The sequence below is a fragment of the Arvicola amphibius genome, chromosome 6 (genome assembly GCF_903992535.2).
Source record: "Arvicola amphibius chromosome 6, mArvAmp1.2, whole genome shotgun sequence".
Taxonomy (NCBI): Eukaryota; Metazoa; Chordata; class Mammalia; order Rodentia; family Cricetidae; genus Arvicola; species Arvicola amphibius.
Genome location: NC_052052.2, coordinates 29,619,594 through 29,637,346, shown reverse-complemented (window position 1 = coordinate 29,637,346; position 17,753 = coordinate 29,619,594). Strand labels below are relative to the sequence as shown.

The 17,753-nt window shown below is 43.3% G+C and overlaps 1 protein-coding gene across 1 annotated transcript in view; it reads right to left on the bottom strand.

Moving 5' to 3' along the window:
* Positions 1 to 295: 295 nt before the first annotated feature.
* The window catches only part of Zmpste24 (zinc metallopeptidase STE24), a 39,608-nt gene continuing 22,150 nt past the window's right edge, over positions 296 to 17,753 (bottom strand). Inside the window, exons 7-10 of the mRNA XM_038334831.1 lie at positions 15,922 to 16,106; positions 7,951 to 8,055; positions 4,609 to 4,752; positions 296 to 2,197 (exon numbers count right to left, since the gene is read on the bottom strand). Of these exons, the coding sequence (XP_038190759.1) occupies positions 1,973 to 2,197; positions 4,609 to 4,752; positions 7,951 to 8,055; positions 15,922 to 16,106 (659 nt within the window). The 3' untranslated portion in view covers positions 296 to 1,972. The remainder of the gene's footprint in view (positions 2,198 to 4,608; positions 4,753 to 7,950; positions 8,056 to 15,921; positions 16,107 to 17,753) is intronic.

Genomic DNA, 17,753 nt, shown 5'->3' with positions numbered 1-17,753 from the left:
AGAAGACATGGGTATCTCCTCATTGATCTGGATGAGAGGGTCCAGAGGGCGGCCGGAACAGTAAAAAGCAAGCCCAGGACAATCTGAGGTTACAGCAATGAAGAAGAAATAATTCCAAAGCTGCTTCTGAGGGAATGCCAGCAAGAACTGGCGACGTGTGTGCTGGAAAGAACAGGAGGCAGCCATGAATGGCACTGGTGTTCACAGGATCCGCGACAGCACCGTGCCTGTAGGCAGTCAACACATCTGGGAAACATGACGCACAAATCACAACACAAAACCCAACACCAGGACGTAAATCTGCATTGGCAATTTTTAATGTCTCACTGTGCAGAACTGAAATGTGTATTTAAAGGCACAGAAGGAAGGAAAGGCAATTGTCTGAGCATGAAGTCATAGGAAAGGATGCTGGAGAGAAACCTTGGGCCCCTCTGCTTAGCTGTAGGAATTAGACAATGCAGGGCTGGACTGGAGCTCGGAGGCCATAGTGGTCCATGTGAAGGGCACAAGCCGGTCCTCGTGTGGTCATCCCGCTGTGGAGAAATGCCCAGGAGGTGCGTGCCACGGTGAGCGGAGTGGCAGGAGCAGCACGGTTCACTCAGGACGCAGACAGACGTCTGGAGCGGTCAAGCACGCACCTTCACCTCTGGAGATCTTTCTAAAAGGAAACATCTGCCTGCCTACCAAGAATTATAATTTAAAAAATGGAATCTGGTGTAATTATAACTTGTGAATAAAAAATATGAGAACGAAAGCAGACATCTGTCCTTGAAAAAAAGACAGGAAACTTCTTTCCTGTAATAATCATGTCTAGCCCCCCTTGCGTCTTTTCAAATGTCATCTTCTGCCACATTTAACACTGGGAAATGTGTACAGTACAGCGACTTCTGTTAGTGAAAGAGTGTGTGTACTATTATCTGCTGGGGAAAAACGAGAAAAGGCTAGTTTACCTCTAACAAGGCCAGGTGGGAGGAAAAGTTAAGAACTGAGACCAACTTTCTCTTCTCTCTCTCTCTCTCTCTCTCTCTCTCTCTCTCTTTCAGACAGGGTCTCACTACAGAGCCCTGACTGGCCTCTGCCTCAAGCGCTGGGATTAGAGGTAAGTGCTATCAAGCCTGGCTCAAAATTAAGACTTTCTTAAAAGCGAACCCAAACTCAATGATTTAAAAGATTTCTAATTTCAAGTACTATTAATTCCTAAGCTGGGTGTGGTGGCTCACACCTGCAACCCCAGCATCAGGAAGGCGGAGAAAGGAGGAAGAATAAGTCTGGGGCCAACAGGGGCTAGAGTGAGACCTTATCTCAAAAAATTAAGGAAGAGAGGAAGGGAGGGAGAGAGGGAGGAAGAGAAGGAGGAAGGAAGGAGAAGTGGGGAGGGAAGGGGAGGGAGGGGATTCTCGACTGGCGTGGGGCCAGAAAGGACAGAAAGCCCGTGCCTGCAGCAGCACAGCACAGCACAGCACAGACTAACAACTTCCATTTCAGTAACATTAGCCTCACTAAGTTTTACTTTTCTTTCTTATTTAAAACACTGATTGGCCAGGTTAAATCAGAACAGCATGAAGGTAAACACAAATTGCATGTGGGTACAAGCACAATGATTTGGGACCACAATTTCTGTCTCGCAGAAAGTACCTGGAGGTGGCGTCCCCCTTTAAACACATAACCCGAAAACCCTACATGCAGATTCACATAGTGAGGAAATAAGTTGTGCACTGCCTTAAATAATTGTACAAATTGGTGGTACACCGGATGTTAGATAAGACTATGCTTTAAAAATATTAAACCTCAATTTATTATCCAGTGTTTTAAGAAATGGATTATTAAAATCATTTTTGAAATGAGATTGTAAATTATTTAAATCTGGACTTTTATGTACTTAATCATTTTTCTTAAAAAATTAAAAATATCAAGAGCTGGAACATGCTGCCAGGACAGAAATAATTGGAAGTGTGTCCAGTCGCTGAGTGGCTCAGTCTTGTTTTTTGTCTTTCAAAGCCTGAAGCCTCTCTAGCAGTGGGGGGTGCGAGTAGTGCCACGTGGAAAACAGCCAGTCGGAAACGGGGAACCCCAGGTTGTCTTTGTTCAGCTTGATCAACGCAGAATATAAGTCTTTAGCCATCCCAAGTTTCTTGGCAAAAGCATCGGCCTGAAACTCAAATCTGCGGCTCAGGACTGTTAGGCCGAAAGACAGAACCTGCAGGAGAAAGGAAAAGGGTTTAGCTGCCTGGCACCGTTCTTGACAGGGAAGTCTTTGTGAGCCAGGCTGTGGAGGAAGGCTGGGCAGGACATGAGAAAGGCCAGCCAAACCCACTACAAGACTATGACTTAGGGACTCAAGGATGGGTGGGGTGAGGTTGTCAAACTGAGCTTCCCTATCCCAAGCAAACAGACCAGAAATGTATACATCCTTGTTACACTTCTGCCCCCACATCCCAGGTGCTAGGATTACCGGAATCCACTACTTACCCGGATGTTCTTTTTTAAATATTATTTTGTGCCCGTGTTTTGCCTAGTGCCCAGAGGTCAGAAGGGGGCTTTAAGATCCCTTTGAACTGGAGTTACGGATGGCTGAGTCATCACGTGGGTGCGGGGAACTGAACCCAGGTCTTATGCAAGGGTAGCAAGTGCTCTTAACCACTAAGCCAATTCTCTAGCCCCACAGAGGATCATAATATTCTTAATCATTTATCTATCTTTAGTACGTCTTCACTGAGATTATTCTAAAGCATATGACAGAACCTCTGACATTGGTTTCAAATTTTGTTTTCTTAACAAAATTTGGTCTATGTAGCTGGCCTCACACTCATGCTCCTCCCCCTTCAGTCTCCTGAGTCAAGACTGAATGTTGTGGAAAATTATTAATATTATTTTATTTTATTTATTTTTTATATTATTATTAATATTATTTTAACTGTATAAAGGTGTGTTACATTTGTTTCTGCTGCTTTTGTTAATGATGCAAAGATGCACTACATTTGTTTGATTAAATAAAATTAGCCTGGGGATCAGGAAGTGGTGGGGGAACCATGTGTAGCTGGGGTTCCTAATTGAGGGCTGAGCAGAAGGTCACCCTGTTTTTCAGGAGACTTAAGCTAGGAGAGCAGGTTAGCTACTTGCTATTCGGCCTATCTGAGCTAGCAAGATTTTACCTAAAAAAAAAAAAAAAGTAGCTATGACAATATTTCCAGAGTAAGTTTAAGTTCACAGTTTTTGTTTTTTTTTTTTTTAAATTTATTTATTTATTATGTATACAATATTCTGTCTGTGTGTATGCCTGAAGGCCAGAAGAGGGCACCAGACCCCATTACAGATGGTTGTGAGCCACCATGTGGTTGCTGGGAATTGAACTCAGGACCTTTGGAAGAGCAGGCAATGCTCTTAACCTCTGAGCCATCTCTCCAGCCCCCAAGTTCACAGTTTTTAAAGACCATTATGAAAGGGAAATTTTTTATGGAAAAATATAAATTCTGAGGGATTAAAAAGTCTTTGCAACAGCACTTGGGAGATAGAGGCAGGTGGATCTCTGAGTTGGAGGCCAGGCTGGTCTATAGAGTAAGCTCTAGGACGGCCAGGGCTGCACAGAGAAGTTTAATGCCTAGGACTGGAGAGATGGCCCAGCATTTAACAGATGTACTGATCTTCCGGGACCGGGATGGATTCCCAGCAACAATGTCAGACAGCTTACAGCTCCCGCAGCACCCACCAACTCTGGCCTCTGCTGGCACCTGCATTCACACGCCCGTGCCACAAACATCACACACACAGTTAAAAATAATAAAAGTAAATCTTAGAAACAAAAACAACAGTTTAATGTCTACAATTTGGAAATAATAAATACATGTTCTCTTAAAGTTTATATAGCTTGTGTGGACACTTTACAGCTATTTCTCTCCATTTTTCTTTCATGGCACGCCCCACCCCCACCCTGAATGCTTTCCTAAGTGAAGAACTAGAATTCACCTAGCTGGTTTGATAACCTCTACTCTAGAACCCATCTCAAGGATGCATGGAGGTTCCTCAAGATCACGATATTTCCTGGCTTCATCTGGAAGCCTTACCAAAGGCCATGAGATTCTGCTCTGAAGTGCAGTCTCATTAACCGGTGTCGTCTCACATGCACAGAATCTGCTCACAACTGCTTCCTAACCTCACTTGTGATTTCGTGGGCCCAGGAGGGAGCCCTAAAGTTCCTGTGAACAATCAGAGGAACACTTTCACACAGCTCCTTCCAGTCTAGCTGCCTCCTTCTCAGTTCCTCTCCGTTCTGTCCTCTCACACGGGTTTTCACACCGCGCTGTGAACACACGGCCTCGGACACGGCACAGCAGGTGACCTCCAGTTACCAGAGCTCGGAGGATACAGATCAAGGCTTCTACTGCTAAGCTCCAATTCTCTACTTTTATCACCAACAGCATTCTGAGCACTTCACTATTTAGACTTGGACTTCTCTGCTGCTTTTATACTGTCCGGTATACTTTATAATATACAGCGAGGAACTAGAAGCTTCTATGGTTTTGTTGATATATTTTCACACTACCCTAAAGAATTCAGATTTGAAACAGGCAAAAACACATATGTAGTAATTTTAAAAAAAGCATACATTACCTCATTGTAGGGTGAGAAAATAAACTGAAAGATGATCAAGAGTCCAATCAGAGTGGGTTGGTTGTCATAAAAACCAAAGGCAGCAAAAAGTACCTTTTGACCAATTAACACAGCAAACAAGAAGAAACACAGGAAAGAATTTATCTAGAAAAGAGGACAGAATACTACTGGTTACTATGCCACTAAGCAGGCTGTGTGCATTGTCTTAATCAATGACTGATGGGGGAGGGTCTATCTCGCTGTGGGTGGTGCCGCTCCTGGGCAGGTGTCCTGGGTATGTAATATCCCCTATGGTAGTGGTTCTCAACCTTCCTAATGCTGTGGTTCTCTAATACAGTTATTCATACTATGGCGGTTCCCCACCATAAGATTATTTCATTGTTACATCCTTACTATAATTTTGCTACTGTTATGAATTGCAATATAAATATCTGATATGCAGGATATCTGGTGCAACCCTCAAAGGGGTCATGACCCACAGGTTGAGAACCACTGCTCTATGGCAGCTACTTCAGTTTCACTTCCAGGGTAGGCCCTGGCACCCTCAGTGATAGTGTGACCTGAGAGTTGAACAACAAATTAAGCCCTTTCTTCCACACCTTGTTTTTGGTCATGGAGTTATAGTAACAGAAACCCTACCTGAGACACAAGCTATGCTGGCACCAGCTCAAAGTAGAGTGCTGTAGCATTTGTTGTCATGGAGAGACAGTCCTGGAAGGCACCGACACAGATAAACTTCTTGTTTTGTTTTGTTTCTGAGACAAGGTTTTTCTGTGTAACCCTGGCTACAGGAACTAGCTCTTGTAGACCAGAGTGGCTTTGAACTCAGAGATCTGCCTGCCTCTGTCTCCTGAGTGCTAGGATTAAAGGTGTGCATCACCACGCCTGGCATTAGAGAAGCATTCTCGATGAAGAGAACTTTAGATAGTACATCTAATTGGCTATGGAGGAGAAGGAGATGAAAATACACACTAATTTGCTGACAGTGGGCAGATGATAGTTTGGTTGGATGACCAGGGGCCTCGGAACATACTAGAGTGAGCCTAGCCTGCTTCCCCAGTTACTCTAGGACTTCCCAATGTGTCCTCAGGAACCAGCCCACTGCCATGCGGGTAGGGTTGATCCCACCACACCCATCCCTTTACAGAAGGGGCAGTGATTTTCCTTACAGATCGAGCACTGAGTTAGAATTAGTATCTGGCTTTATTTAAGCACTATGTGCTGTGTTTGTACAGCACAGCTTCAAGCTAAGGAACTAAGTTTCGACTAACGACTTATGGCAACAGGAAAACCAGGCTCACCAGTCTTCCCATGTATGTCTGCACAGCCCAGAACCCACTGACCTTTCTGGAACAGAGGCCACCTAAGACTCAGTGAAGCACGGATGATGGCAAAAGCCTGTATTCTAATGCTCGGGAGGCAGGATGATTACAAACTGAAATCTCATCCTACAGAATGAGATTACACACACACACACACACACACACACACACACGATCAGTTAAGGCTGTATGTACTCAGAACCAGCCAACACAGACAGCTAACTGCTATTTCAGCCAGAGCTTGAAAACATTTTCAATTCATTTGGAACAACAGTTTTCAACCTTCCTAATGTTGTGACCCTTTCCTACAGCTCGTGTTGTGGTGTCCCCCAATCAAAAAATTATTTTCATTGCTACTTCATAATTTTGTTACCAGTATGAATTGTTATGTAAACGTCTGTATTTTCTGATAGTCTTAGGTGACCCCTGTGAAAGGGTCGCTCAACCCCAAAGCGGTTGTGATCCACAAGTTGAGAACCACTAGTTTAGAGGAACTAGCAACACCCCGAGGAAGAGTGGTTACTAGAATTGCTTTCTGCAATTTTTGGTGAATATATAATTACTTTAAAATGGGAGAAAGGCTTTGGGTTGTCTTTGGTTTGGTGCTGTTTCCTGGGAGACAGGATGTGCCAGTTGATCTTCATCAACCTGACACAAACCCTGGCATATCTGGGAAAAGGAACCTCCCGTGAGAAAGCGACCCCCCAGATGGCCTGGAGGCAAAGCTGTAGGGCATTTTCTCGACTGATGACTGATAGGGGAGGCCTCTGGCCTCTGTGGGCATCCACACTCAAGTGCACGTACTCACTGTAGACACACACACCTATGCATGACCATCGTGAAAATAAATCTTTTTAACAATAGATTCTTCTAAAAAACCTTTTAAAAGTAGAAATATGGTATCTGTATTTTACATGTATGATTTATTTATTTCTGTATAGCGTGTATGAGGTTTTGTGGCAGCATGCAGACAAGCATGTGGAGGTCAGGACAACCTGCAGGAGTCCGTTCTTTCCCGCCACCAATCTAGCACTGTCCCTTGACGGCAAGTATTTACAAACTGAACATCTCACCAACCTTAGAAAGCATTTTAACGTACAACCTCACAGCTCATGTATCTGAGCAACTCCGGAAGTGACAGCAATGATAGTGACAGCAGTAAACACTAGTATGTATTTAACATGCTCCCACCATGCTCAGTACACTTCCAAACTCTGCCAGTACATGAATACATTTAATTCCTAACCAGCTCTATGCTGTATTGTTCAATGAAGAGATGGAGGCAGGGACAAATTAAGGAATTGCCTCAGGTCTCACATATAAACTCGGAACCACAATAAGAAGTCAGGCAGCTTGGCCTCAAAACTGAGATCCTCCTGCCTCAGCAGCCTCTTGAATGGTAGGATTACAAGTCTGTGCCATCACTCCTGGCTTGATGAATGCCTTGTCCCCATTACCATATAATGTCTCAGGTCTGTTATACTTTATTTACTTACTTAGCTTTTCTTTTTAAGATCAAGTCTCAATATGTAGCTCAATTTGGCCTGGAAGCTGCTATATAGCTCAGGACAGCATTTGACTTCTAAAAATTTTAATTTATTTGTTCTGTTTATGAGATGTGTGTGTACAAGAAGCACATGCCACATTGCAAGTGTGGAGGTCAGAGGACAACCTGAGAAAGCTGGTTCTCCCTTCCACCGTGTGAGTCTTGGGGTTAAACTTAGGCTTGGCAGCGAGCACCTTTAACTGCAAAGCCATTTCACCAGCCCCTCGAGCAAAGATCTTTCCGCCTAGGAGTCCTGAGTGCCTTAGATTACAGGTGGGCATCACCACACCCACTTCTGCCATTCTAACTCTGCCTTTATAACAAGGCACACGTGAGCCAGATTGCTGGTGCGCAGCTGGAATCCCAGGGCACGGGAGTGAAGGCAGGTGGAGCTCAGTTCAAGGTCATCTCTGGCAATGTGAAACCCCAACTCAAAGAAAGCAAAACAAAATACAACCATCACTCCGAACTTACCTGACTAATAATGATATTTTTTATTGTGTGTCCCAACTTCCAGTGTCCCAGTTCATGGCCAAGTACAGCCAGCACCTCCTCATTTTTACATCCTTGTTTCTTATTCTGAATAAAAAAAAAGAGAGAGAGAGCGAGAAAATAACCTATTAATAACCTTTAACTTGTTTCTATCTTTAGCCTTGATCCAATAATGTCCCTTCATTAATTGTAACGTAAACAATAGATTTCAGTATAGAACTTTGCTTAAACGACATTTCACTACATGCACCCAAAGACAGAACTATTAAACAAAACAGCATCCAACTTCACTAAGGGAGAACAAAAAAATTGGAAAAGCATAAATCTTTATCACTAAGTAAAGAGTTAAATAAGTAACAATGAAATTATTTGATAGCCACATCCTGAACCCATTAGACACTTCATCCTCAAGTTTGCTCTGAAGTGGAAACTCCTTATGATGAGCAAGAGCAAGTAACTGTCACACACACAGTCACCGGGACACTGATGGGAAGCACGGTGTCAGGAGCCATCAACTGCACGTGACAGACTGCCGTGGCCTGACTGCTTGACAGCCTTCCTATTTTTCAAATGTCTACAAATATGCACATCTCAGTCATGACTTAAAAATATACCAGTAACAGCTGTTTAAAAACAGATCCTCAGGGCCAGGTGATACAAAGCCTGTTGCCTAATATGCACAAGGACCTGGTTCTAATCCCCAGCACTACCGAAAATCAGAAAAATAAAAACTGATTTAAATTATAAGATAATGCAAGGAACACGGGAGAAACAGGGAAGGGTGAAAACAGGAATGTGGGGGCAGGAAAGTGGAGCGGCAAATAGCAGCACATTAAGCAGACAAAGCTGAGTCCCAAGGCAGCAGTGGAGCGTACGGAGAGGGATCTGACTACACTGGGGAACTTTCAAAGGACATGGAGAACAACACCAAGCACCCCTGGAGCCGGAGAGAAAGAGGAAGTGGGCTAGAATAAGACCCAAGAGACCAGAGAAATGCTCAGTGGGCAAAGATGCTTATGTCAACAAACATAAAATTATGAAAAGTTGGCTCAACAGATAAAGGTGCCCGCTACCAAGGCTGATGACCTGAGCCTGATCCTTAGGACTCATATGGTAGGAGAGGATCGAATCCTGAAAGTGGTTCTTTGACTGCCACATGTATGCCCAGGCACAAGGACACCCCATCCCTACCTGTCACACATACAACAATAATAACTGAACTCAGTTAAAAAAAAGAAAAGAAATCTAACATTCAAGTAACATGATCTCTGAAAAAAGAAAACAGAAACAAAAAGGAGCAGCTGGTGTGTGTATACACGTAAGTGTGCATGCATGGGAGTATACTAGGACAGACAAATGCAAATCTTTACCAGGCCTGTGCTCTATAAAAATCTCAGGGTCCTTCAAGATTAAGTTCAATGCAATAGGCTGGAGAGATGGCTGCTCTTCCAGAAGACTGGGGTTCCATTTCTAGCACCCCATGGTAGCTCACAACTGCCTGTAATTCCAGTTCCAGAGGAACTAACTGATGCCATCTTCTGGCATCCTCAGGGACCTGGCATACATGTGGTGCACATATACACATGCAGGTCAAACACACACACCCATATAACTTAAAAAAAAGTGATAAATTATAGTAAAAATCACCAGATACTTCAGAAAACAAGTCACAATAAGTGGGACATAATAAAGAGAAGCATTAGTGCCACAAGAATTGGTACAATGGGATTATCAGATTCAGAATACAAATAAGCATGTGCTGTTCAAATAAGGAAACAGCAGGGGCCGTGGTAGTGCAGCCTTTAATCCCAGCACTTGGGTAGCAGAGGCAGGCGGATCTCTTGAGTTTGAGGCCAACTTGGTCTACAAAGTGAGTTCCAAGACAGCTATAACTGTTACACAGAGAAACCCTGTCTTGAAAAACAAAAGAACAGTAGAGGCTTGGAATAGTGGTGCATGCCTTTAATCATAACACCTGGTAGACAGAGGCAGAAAAGCAGATGGATCAATGTGAGTTTGAGGCCAGCCTGATCTACATAGGGAGTTTCAGGACAGCCAGGGCTACGTAGAGACCCCATCTCAAAAAAAAAAAAAAAAAAAAAAAAAAAAAAAAAAAAAAAAAAAAAGCAAAAGGCAAAGACATGACATGATAGTGTAATAAGGAACACAGCTGGGCTGAGAATATATGCCTTGCATGTGTCGTTCACCTTGGTCCACTTCCCAGCATGGGATGGGGACAGGATGACACACAGCATGGGTCACACTCAAAGCCTTATCACCGTGAAATGCAAATAGAAGGGTAAGTTGCCACCAAAAGGAGGCGCAATGATTCGCAGTGAAATGTTAGAAAGAACTGCATTTTCTTTCCTTCCACATTAATGTCACATGAAAGAATATAGACAAATACCACACCATGTATATAGCACACTCCTTCCCATAAAACTCGGACCTTGTCTAATCTACAAGGGAGTAGAAAAAAACAAGATCTCCTGAGTACATTGGGAGCATGGAGATCATGGGAGAGGGCAGAAGGGGAGAGCGGAGGAAGGAAGGGGAGCAGAGAAAAATATATAGCTCAATAGAAAGAAAAAAAGAAAAAAATTAGATCACGGCTCTTATATCTGTTTACATGACTACAAAAAGTCAGTTATCTGTGAAGTATGTATGCATACATATGAATGTCAAATAAAAAGATACTTTAATTATTTGAAAAAATAAAACTCAGACCTTGCCTCATTTGATCTTTAACAACACTGCACTGGCAACGAGAGGAGCATCTTTACTTTAGAGATAAAGAAAAGGAAGCTGAGAAATCAAAATGTGTTGGCGTGGGAGGCATTATAACTCCAGCACTTGAGAGCCCAGCCCAGGAGGTCAAGGTCCAGCCTAGGTTATGTGAGACCCTGTCTCAAAACAAAACAACAAAAAAACTCTTCAATCTGATAAACCCATCCCCCTGTCAAAATTCTGCACCGTTCACACACCCTCTTTTCAGATACCTGCCTACCTATTAGAATCTGCAGTTATATCTCAATTTCAAGATGGGTACAGTTAAGGGACACACCTCCCAGACTGGAGACTGAAGTCGAGGATCAAGGGTTGAGGTCAACTTGGGCTATATCAGATTCTACCTCAACAGAACAAAGAACAAAACCCCAAACTGATGGAGGACTCTCACTGGTTAATAAAGAAACTGCCTTGGCTTTTTGATAGGGCAGGATTTAGATAGGTGGAGTAGATAGAACAAAATGCTGGGAAGAAGGGAAGTTAATAAGAGGCCATGCCTCTCCTCTCTGAGACAGACGCCATGGAGCCAGCTGCCAGGTCAGACACGCTGAATCTTTCCCGGTAAGCAACCACCTCGTGGTGCTACACAGATTATTAGAAATGGGTTAATCAAGATGTGAGAATTAGCCAATAAGAGGCTGGAACTAATGGGCCAGGCAGTGTTTAAATGAATACAGTTTGTGTGTTGTTATTTTGGGTGTAAAGCTAGCCATGCGGGAGCCAGGAGGGACAAAAAGCAGGCCTGCTCGCCCTCATCACCAAACCTCCAATTTTCAAAAAGCCACACTACTTCGGCTATTCAAGGTATATCTCATACACCTCAGCATGTCCCAAACTACGGGCTCCTTGGCATGTCTACTCACAGGCTTGTTAGGGTGGAATGAGGTCTAAGAACCATGACAAATACTGTATATATACGGTAGCTGATGAAATAAAAGCAGGTTCTCCAAGAAGCCAGCAGAGGTGGCAAGCCCCTTCACCACACTTCAAGGGCGCTCAGCATTTGTTCTTTGCTGAGGACTGAATGCAGGCCCATGCGTGCTAGGCAGGTATTCTACCAACTGCATTTGTAGCCAGATAAATCTGTTTTCAAAGACACTAACGGCCTGCATTCTCCTTACACTGTCGCAACCTCTGGACCACTCGCTAGTGTGGAAATGACCATCATATACTGCACTGGAGACCCCTAAGCGGGCTCTCTGCTGAACCTGCAGGCCTCTCAGGTGAACTCTCACTGAGCTGCCCTTTCTCACCTTCAGTTCTCCTTCCTATGAAATGACCTTAAGCCCTGTCCCAGCTTTGACTCTGTGGCAGTGGTTAAACCTAAGTGGGTAATTCCACCTAAAGGAAACATTAAAGGCCAGCTGTGGTAGTTCATACCTATGTTCTCAACACTCAAGCCTGAAGCAGGAAGGTCCCAAATTTGACCCAACCTAACCTGAACATTGTAAGTTCCAGGCCAGTATGGACCACACACAGCAAGCCACATCTTCTGGGTATGTGTGGGGTGTGTGGATGTATATGTATGTGTGTGTGTGTGCATATGCATTTGGTGCACGGGAATGCACAGGAGGGTCTCTCAATGAACTGGAAGTTCTGTTTTGGCTGCCAGTGAGCACTTCTGGTCTGCCTGTCTCTATACCTCCATGCCTAGCTGTTTATATGGATGCCAGGAATTCGAATTCAGGTTCTCAAGTTTGTAGAAAAACATGTTCTTACCCACTGGGATATCGTCCCAGCTGTACAAGATTCTGCCTTTAAAAAAAAAAAAAAAAAAAGGCTGGCGTGTTAGCTCAACAGTTAAAAACAAGAGCATTTGTTGCTCTTGCAGAAGGTTTCAGGTTTGATTTTCAACCCCCACATGGTGTCTCAAAATCACCCATAACCCCAGTTCCAGGATATCTGTCTAAACCCTCTTCTGACCTCCACCAAGCATGTACGTGGTGCACATTTATCCACGCAGGCACATACATAAACACACACACAAATGAATAAATCTAATAAAACAAAACGAAGATGGCTGAGGAGTTAAGAGTGCTTCCTGTTCTTCCAGAGAATCTGGGTTTGGTTCCCGACACCCATGTCAGGTGGCTCAGGACTGCCTCTAACTCCAGCTCCAGACACACCCTTCTGGCCTCCTCTGAGACCTGCGCACACATGTACTTACCCACACACTCATAACTGGAAATACATCCTCTAGAAACCAAAGGCATTGGCTCCTCTAGTTCAATCCTTGTACAGAAATATTCACCTATACATTTGTAACAGGAACAGGCCCCTAATTAGATGACCCCTTTAACAGTCAAAACAAACGCTCAAATGACAGCCACGATTCCCAGGACTTAAAAGCAGAGCCACAGGAGATTTCACGGTACGTGTCCGTCTCCTGTCACAGCTCTAGAAGGTTTTAGTCCAACACTTCCCAATCACGGGATCCTGCACTGTTCCGACTCCGCTCCACTCCCACCCAAGAACATCTACTAATATCTGGAGCCATTTTGGTTGTGATAAGTGAGTGTGTCACTGGTCTCCAGTGGGGACAGGCCACTGATGCTGCCAAACATCAAGAGACTCTCCAGTCCGGTAGTGCCTCTCCTCTGCCTCCAGGATCAGACATTCAGAAACCTTAACTTGCTCAGTTATGCAATTGGCAAGGGAATAGAGATCTAAAATCATCTCACAGGACACCAGACCAAGGGCACATGTCATCCACATATAAAATAAATATTGGAGACTGTTTCTGAAGATTATTATTTCTTGCTATCCCCTCATCCATTTGTTTTTAGTACTTTAAATCTTCCTAGTCAGCATTAGCTGACCTCATCCAGCAATGCTTTTAGACTCTCGGAAAAGTTTTCTTGGGACTGGGCGCACGGCACACACTTTTTTTTTTTGGGGGGGGGGGCGTGTTTTAAGACCCCTTTCAATCCCAGTACTTGGGAGGCAGAGACAGGTGATCTCTGAGTTTGAAGCCAACCTGGTCTACATGGTGAGTCTCAGGACACCAAGGGCTATGTATAGAGACCTTGTCCCAAAAACAAACAAACAAACAAACAAACAACAAGACAGGAAAAGCTTTCCTGGACCAGTGAGATGGTAAAGGTGTTTGCCAACAAGTCTGGAGTCCCGAGTTTGATCCCTGGAACATGAAAAGGTGGAAGGAGAGAGATGCTTCCACAAATTGCTCTCTGATCCCTAGACACGAGCCATGGCATGTACATATCACTCACACGACTGTGCACATACGCACAAAATAAAAAGGAAAAGAAATGCCTTCTCATCTACTCTTCTGTATCTTGTATCTTAAGCTTCCTAAAACCAGAGCAAAAAATGTTTGTCTGACCACCCCCCTCACACTGTATGTTTATAAAGATTAGACTTCAAAAACATTTTTTTCCAATTTTGAGACAGTACCTTATATATGCCAGGCTGACCTTGAACTTCTGACCCTCCTGCCTTTGCCTCCCTAGTACTGGGACTGTAGGTGTGAGCCATCGTCTCTGGTTTACTTGGTGCTTTGCACTGAACTTAGGCTTTATGAGTGCAAGGCAAACACTTTATCGACGAACCCACATGCCCAGCCCCTACTTTTTGTTGTTGTTGTTCTTCTTGCTTTTTCAAAACAGCATTTTTTTTTTATATAGTCAACCTCGGCTGTCCTGGAACTTTCTCTGTAAACCAGGCTGGCCTTGAACACTCAGAGTACTGGGATTAAAAGCGTGTACCACCACCACCCAGCTCTTTTGTATACTTTTGCCAGTTCTGTCACTCACTCTGTACACCAGTCTAAGCTTCAAACCACTTGCCTCTGCCTCCTGGGTGCTGAGATTAAAGGCGTGAACTATCAACCCAGACTACTTTCGTATTTAATGCCAAGCAAAGCAGTTCAGTACAGAGCACATATTTTATGAATAAGTGTTAAAAACAAATAAACTGATTTGATTATATAATGCACCCAAGGAACCTCAGTGACTAAATGACAGACTAGGTCAATTCTGTCCACTGCCAAAGTAAAGCCTAGTAACTGCTATGTCTCAATTACACCAAAAAGTAAATGTTCATCTTATTTTGCCTGCAGAAATTCTTTGATCATAAGCATAAAAGGAATATAAGCCAATGAAATGGCTCATCAGATAAAGGTGACTCTCTAACAGGACCTCAGACCTTAGTACAACTGACTCCATGATGGAAGTACCATTCAGGCCATAAAACTCAGCATGTAGGCAGCACCACCAGTCAAAATGAAAACAAAGACCTAACCCACCAAAATCCATAGTTCTGGGAAAGTCTCTGAATGCACTAACCTTCCTTTCTAGCTTCTGTAGTCTTCTCTTTCTGGCTGTGTTTGTTAGCTAAAGCATGTCAACTCGAGGCATGGGTTTTGTGCTTAAAAGCTAGAGAGATGGCTTAAAGGTTAAGAGCATTGGCCGCTCTTCCGGAGGTCCTGAGTTCAATTCTCAGCAACCACAATGAGATCTAGTGCCCCCTTCTGGCCTGCAGGTGTACATGCACATTGAATACCACATGCATAATAAATAAATCTTAAAAGAAAGTTCATCCCAAGAAAAGCTGGGGACTACAACAGGGCTACACTGATTACACCCAGTTTAGTTGGTGACCAGCTAACAAAGACAGTTATTGGTTTAAACCTATGTCCAAGTAGTCTTCTCTGGAGATACTCCACAACTGTCACCAATCCTGACTAGCTGATTTCAATTCTCAGGGAGTACAGTAGCAGGAGACAACTCCTACAACTTGTCCTTCTGACTTCCATGTTTGCACAGTGTGCACACATAGTGTACACAGCATGCACATGTACACACACACACACACACACACACACACACACACACACAAGTAAAGCTATTACATGTTTAAATTTTGATTTTTTGAGACAGGGTTTCTCTGTAGCTTTGGAGCCTGTCCTGGAACTCTCTCTGTAGACCAGGCTGGCTTCGAACTCACACATGATTTTCAAAAAATAAGAACTTTCACTATCAGTATGTACACTGCGTGCAAGCTTGTAAGGTAGTTTAGCATGTGCTAAAGGTAATCACTTCCCCAAAGAGCAGAACTTTAAGGCTTCATAGCATTTCTATTTGTGGCCTTGTGACCTTAATAAACTGTGGAAGAACTGAGTCAGAGTCTGAGGACAAAAGAACTCACTTTCACTTTAGCTCTTATTTCTTCACTGTCCCCTTCGCCTTCATTGCGGGGCTCCGTGCCAGGCTCCTCCTGGTTGTCTTTGTTTTGCACAGAGTATTCTTCTAGTAGAGTGTCAAACAAAACTATTCTCTTGTTCTTGAAGAAGCCATAAAAGTAAGCATTGCTGTGGGAAGAGCGCTTAGACCCTAAGGAAAGACAGTCCAAAGCACGGAACAGAGTTAAACCATCTGGGTCCTTTGGAACTAATGGGAAGGGTGTTAACATTTCCAAGCTGTTTAATACCTGGAGAAGAACTGCATTAACAGAACTCATTAGCAGCAGTGAGGTGACTGTCGCCCGGCCCCACTTACACTACTGGCTTGCAGCCATAGGACACGCAGCCTAAACACCTAATTAAAATGATTAACTTGTGGTAAAGCTATGAAATCGAATTCTAGACAGCCAGAAAAAAAATTATATACCTGTGTGGAATTTAGCAAGAGAAAAGCTCACCGAAGTACCGTGAAAAATACAAAATGCCACACATACGTAAGGTTACCATATTATCAAAAACTGTGCATGTAGACAGGAAGGCATAAACCCAAGGCTACGAGAAAAAACACCACAGTAAGGAAGTACAGTTCATAGAAGTATGGGTGTTGTTTGTCTCTCTTCCAGGACTTTTTAGAAAGCAGACATTTATTATAAGAAAAGTCTCTAGGAGACTGGAAGGAAACACACCTAAACTTTTAACAGAAGCTGAGAGTACCCGAACTGTGGTTGATACCACTTTCTTCTTTATGAACTTCTGCAATTTCCAAATGTTCTTCATTGTGTAGTAATTTGAATAAAGTGGCTAAGAGCACTCTGAGCTCAAACCTGGCTTTGGTGTGTACAAGTTGTGAAAATTTAGGAACTGTTTCAAAGCTCTAGTTTCCTGTCTATGAAGCAAGGCTAAAATGTGCCTCATAAGATATTATAACAACATACCTTGACCAACATTAAATACTACTATTTATATATATGTATTTAAATGAAAAAATGGCAAAATAATTATTTCTCTTGAAAACTGTTTCTTAAAGAAAATGAATTTTGCATCTATTCATTTCTATTTTTTAATTATTTATTTTCATTTTGTGTACATTGATGTTTTGTCTGCATGTATGTCTGAGTGAGGGTATCAATCCCCAGCAACTGAAGTTAGACAGTTGTGAGCTACTATCTGGGTGCTGGGAATTGAGCCGGGAACCTCTGGAAGAGCAGTCAGTGTTCTTTTTTTTTTTTTAAATCTATTTACTTATTATGTATGCAATATTCTGTCTGTCTGTATGCTGCAGGCCAGAAGAGGGCACCAGACCCCATTACAGATGGTTGTGAGCCACCATGTGGTTGCTGGGAATTGAACTCAGGACCTTTGGAAGTGCAGGCAATGCTCTTTACCACTGAGCCATCTCTCCAGCCCCAGAGCAGTCAGTGTTCTTAACTGCTGAGTCACCTCTCCAACCCATCATTTCTATTTTTTAAAAAGATTTATTTTTATTTAGACATGTGTGTGTTTGTTTAGGGATACCATCTGTGTGCATGGGCTGGCAGAGGCCAAGAGAAGTAAGTCATGATGGAGGGGGCTGGGGAGATGACTTACTTCAAAGCACTTTCTGTTCTTGCAGAGGATCTAAATTCAGTTCCTAGCACCATAGCAGGTGGCTCACAACCACATGTAACTCCAGCTCAAGGAATTCTGGTACTAGTTCTGATCTCCCATAACCAGACACACACACATACACGTAATTAAAATAAATTTACTGGGGGCTTATGTATCCCAGACTGTTCACCAGTGCTATGATGTTGAACTT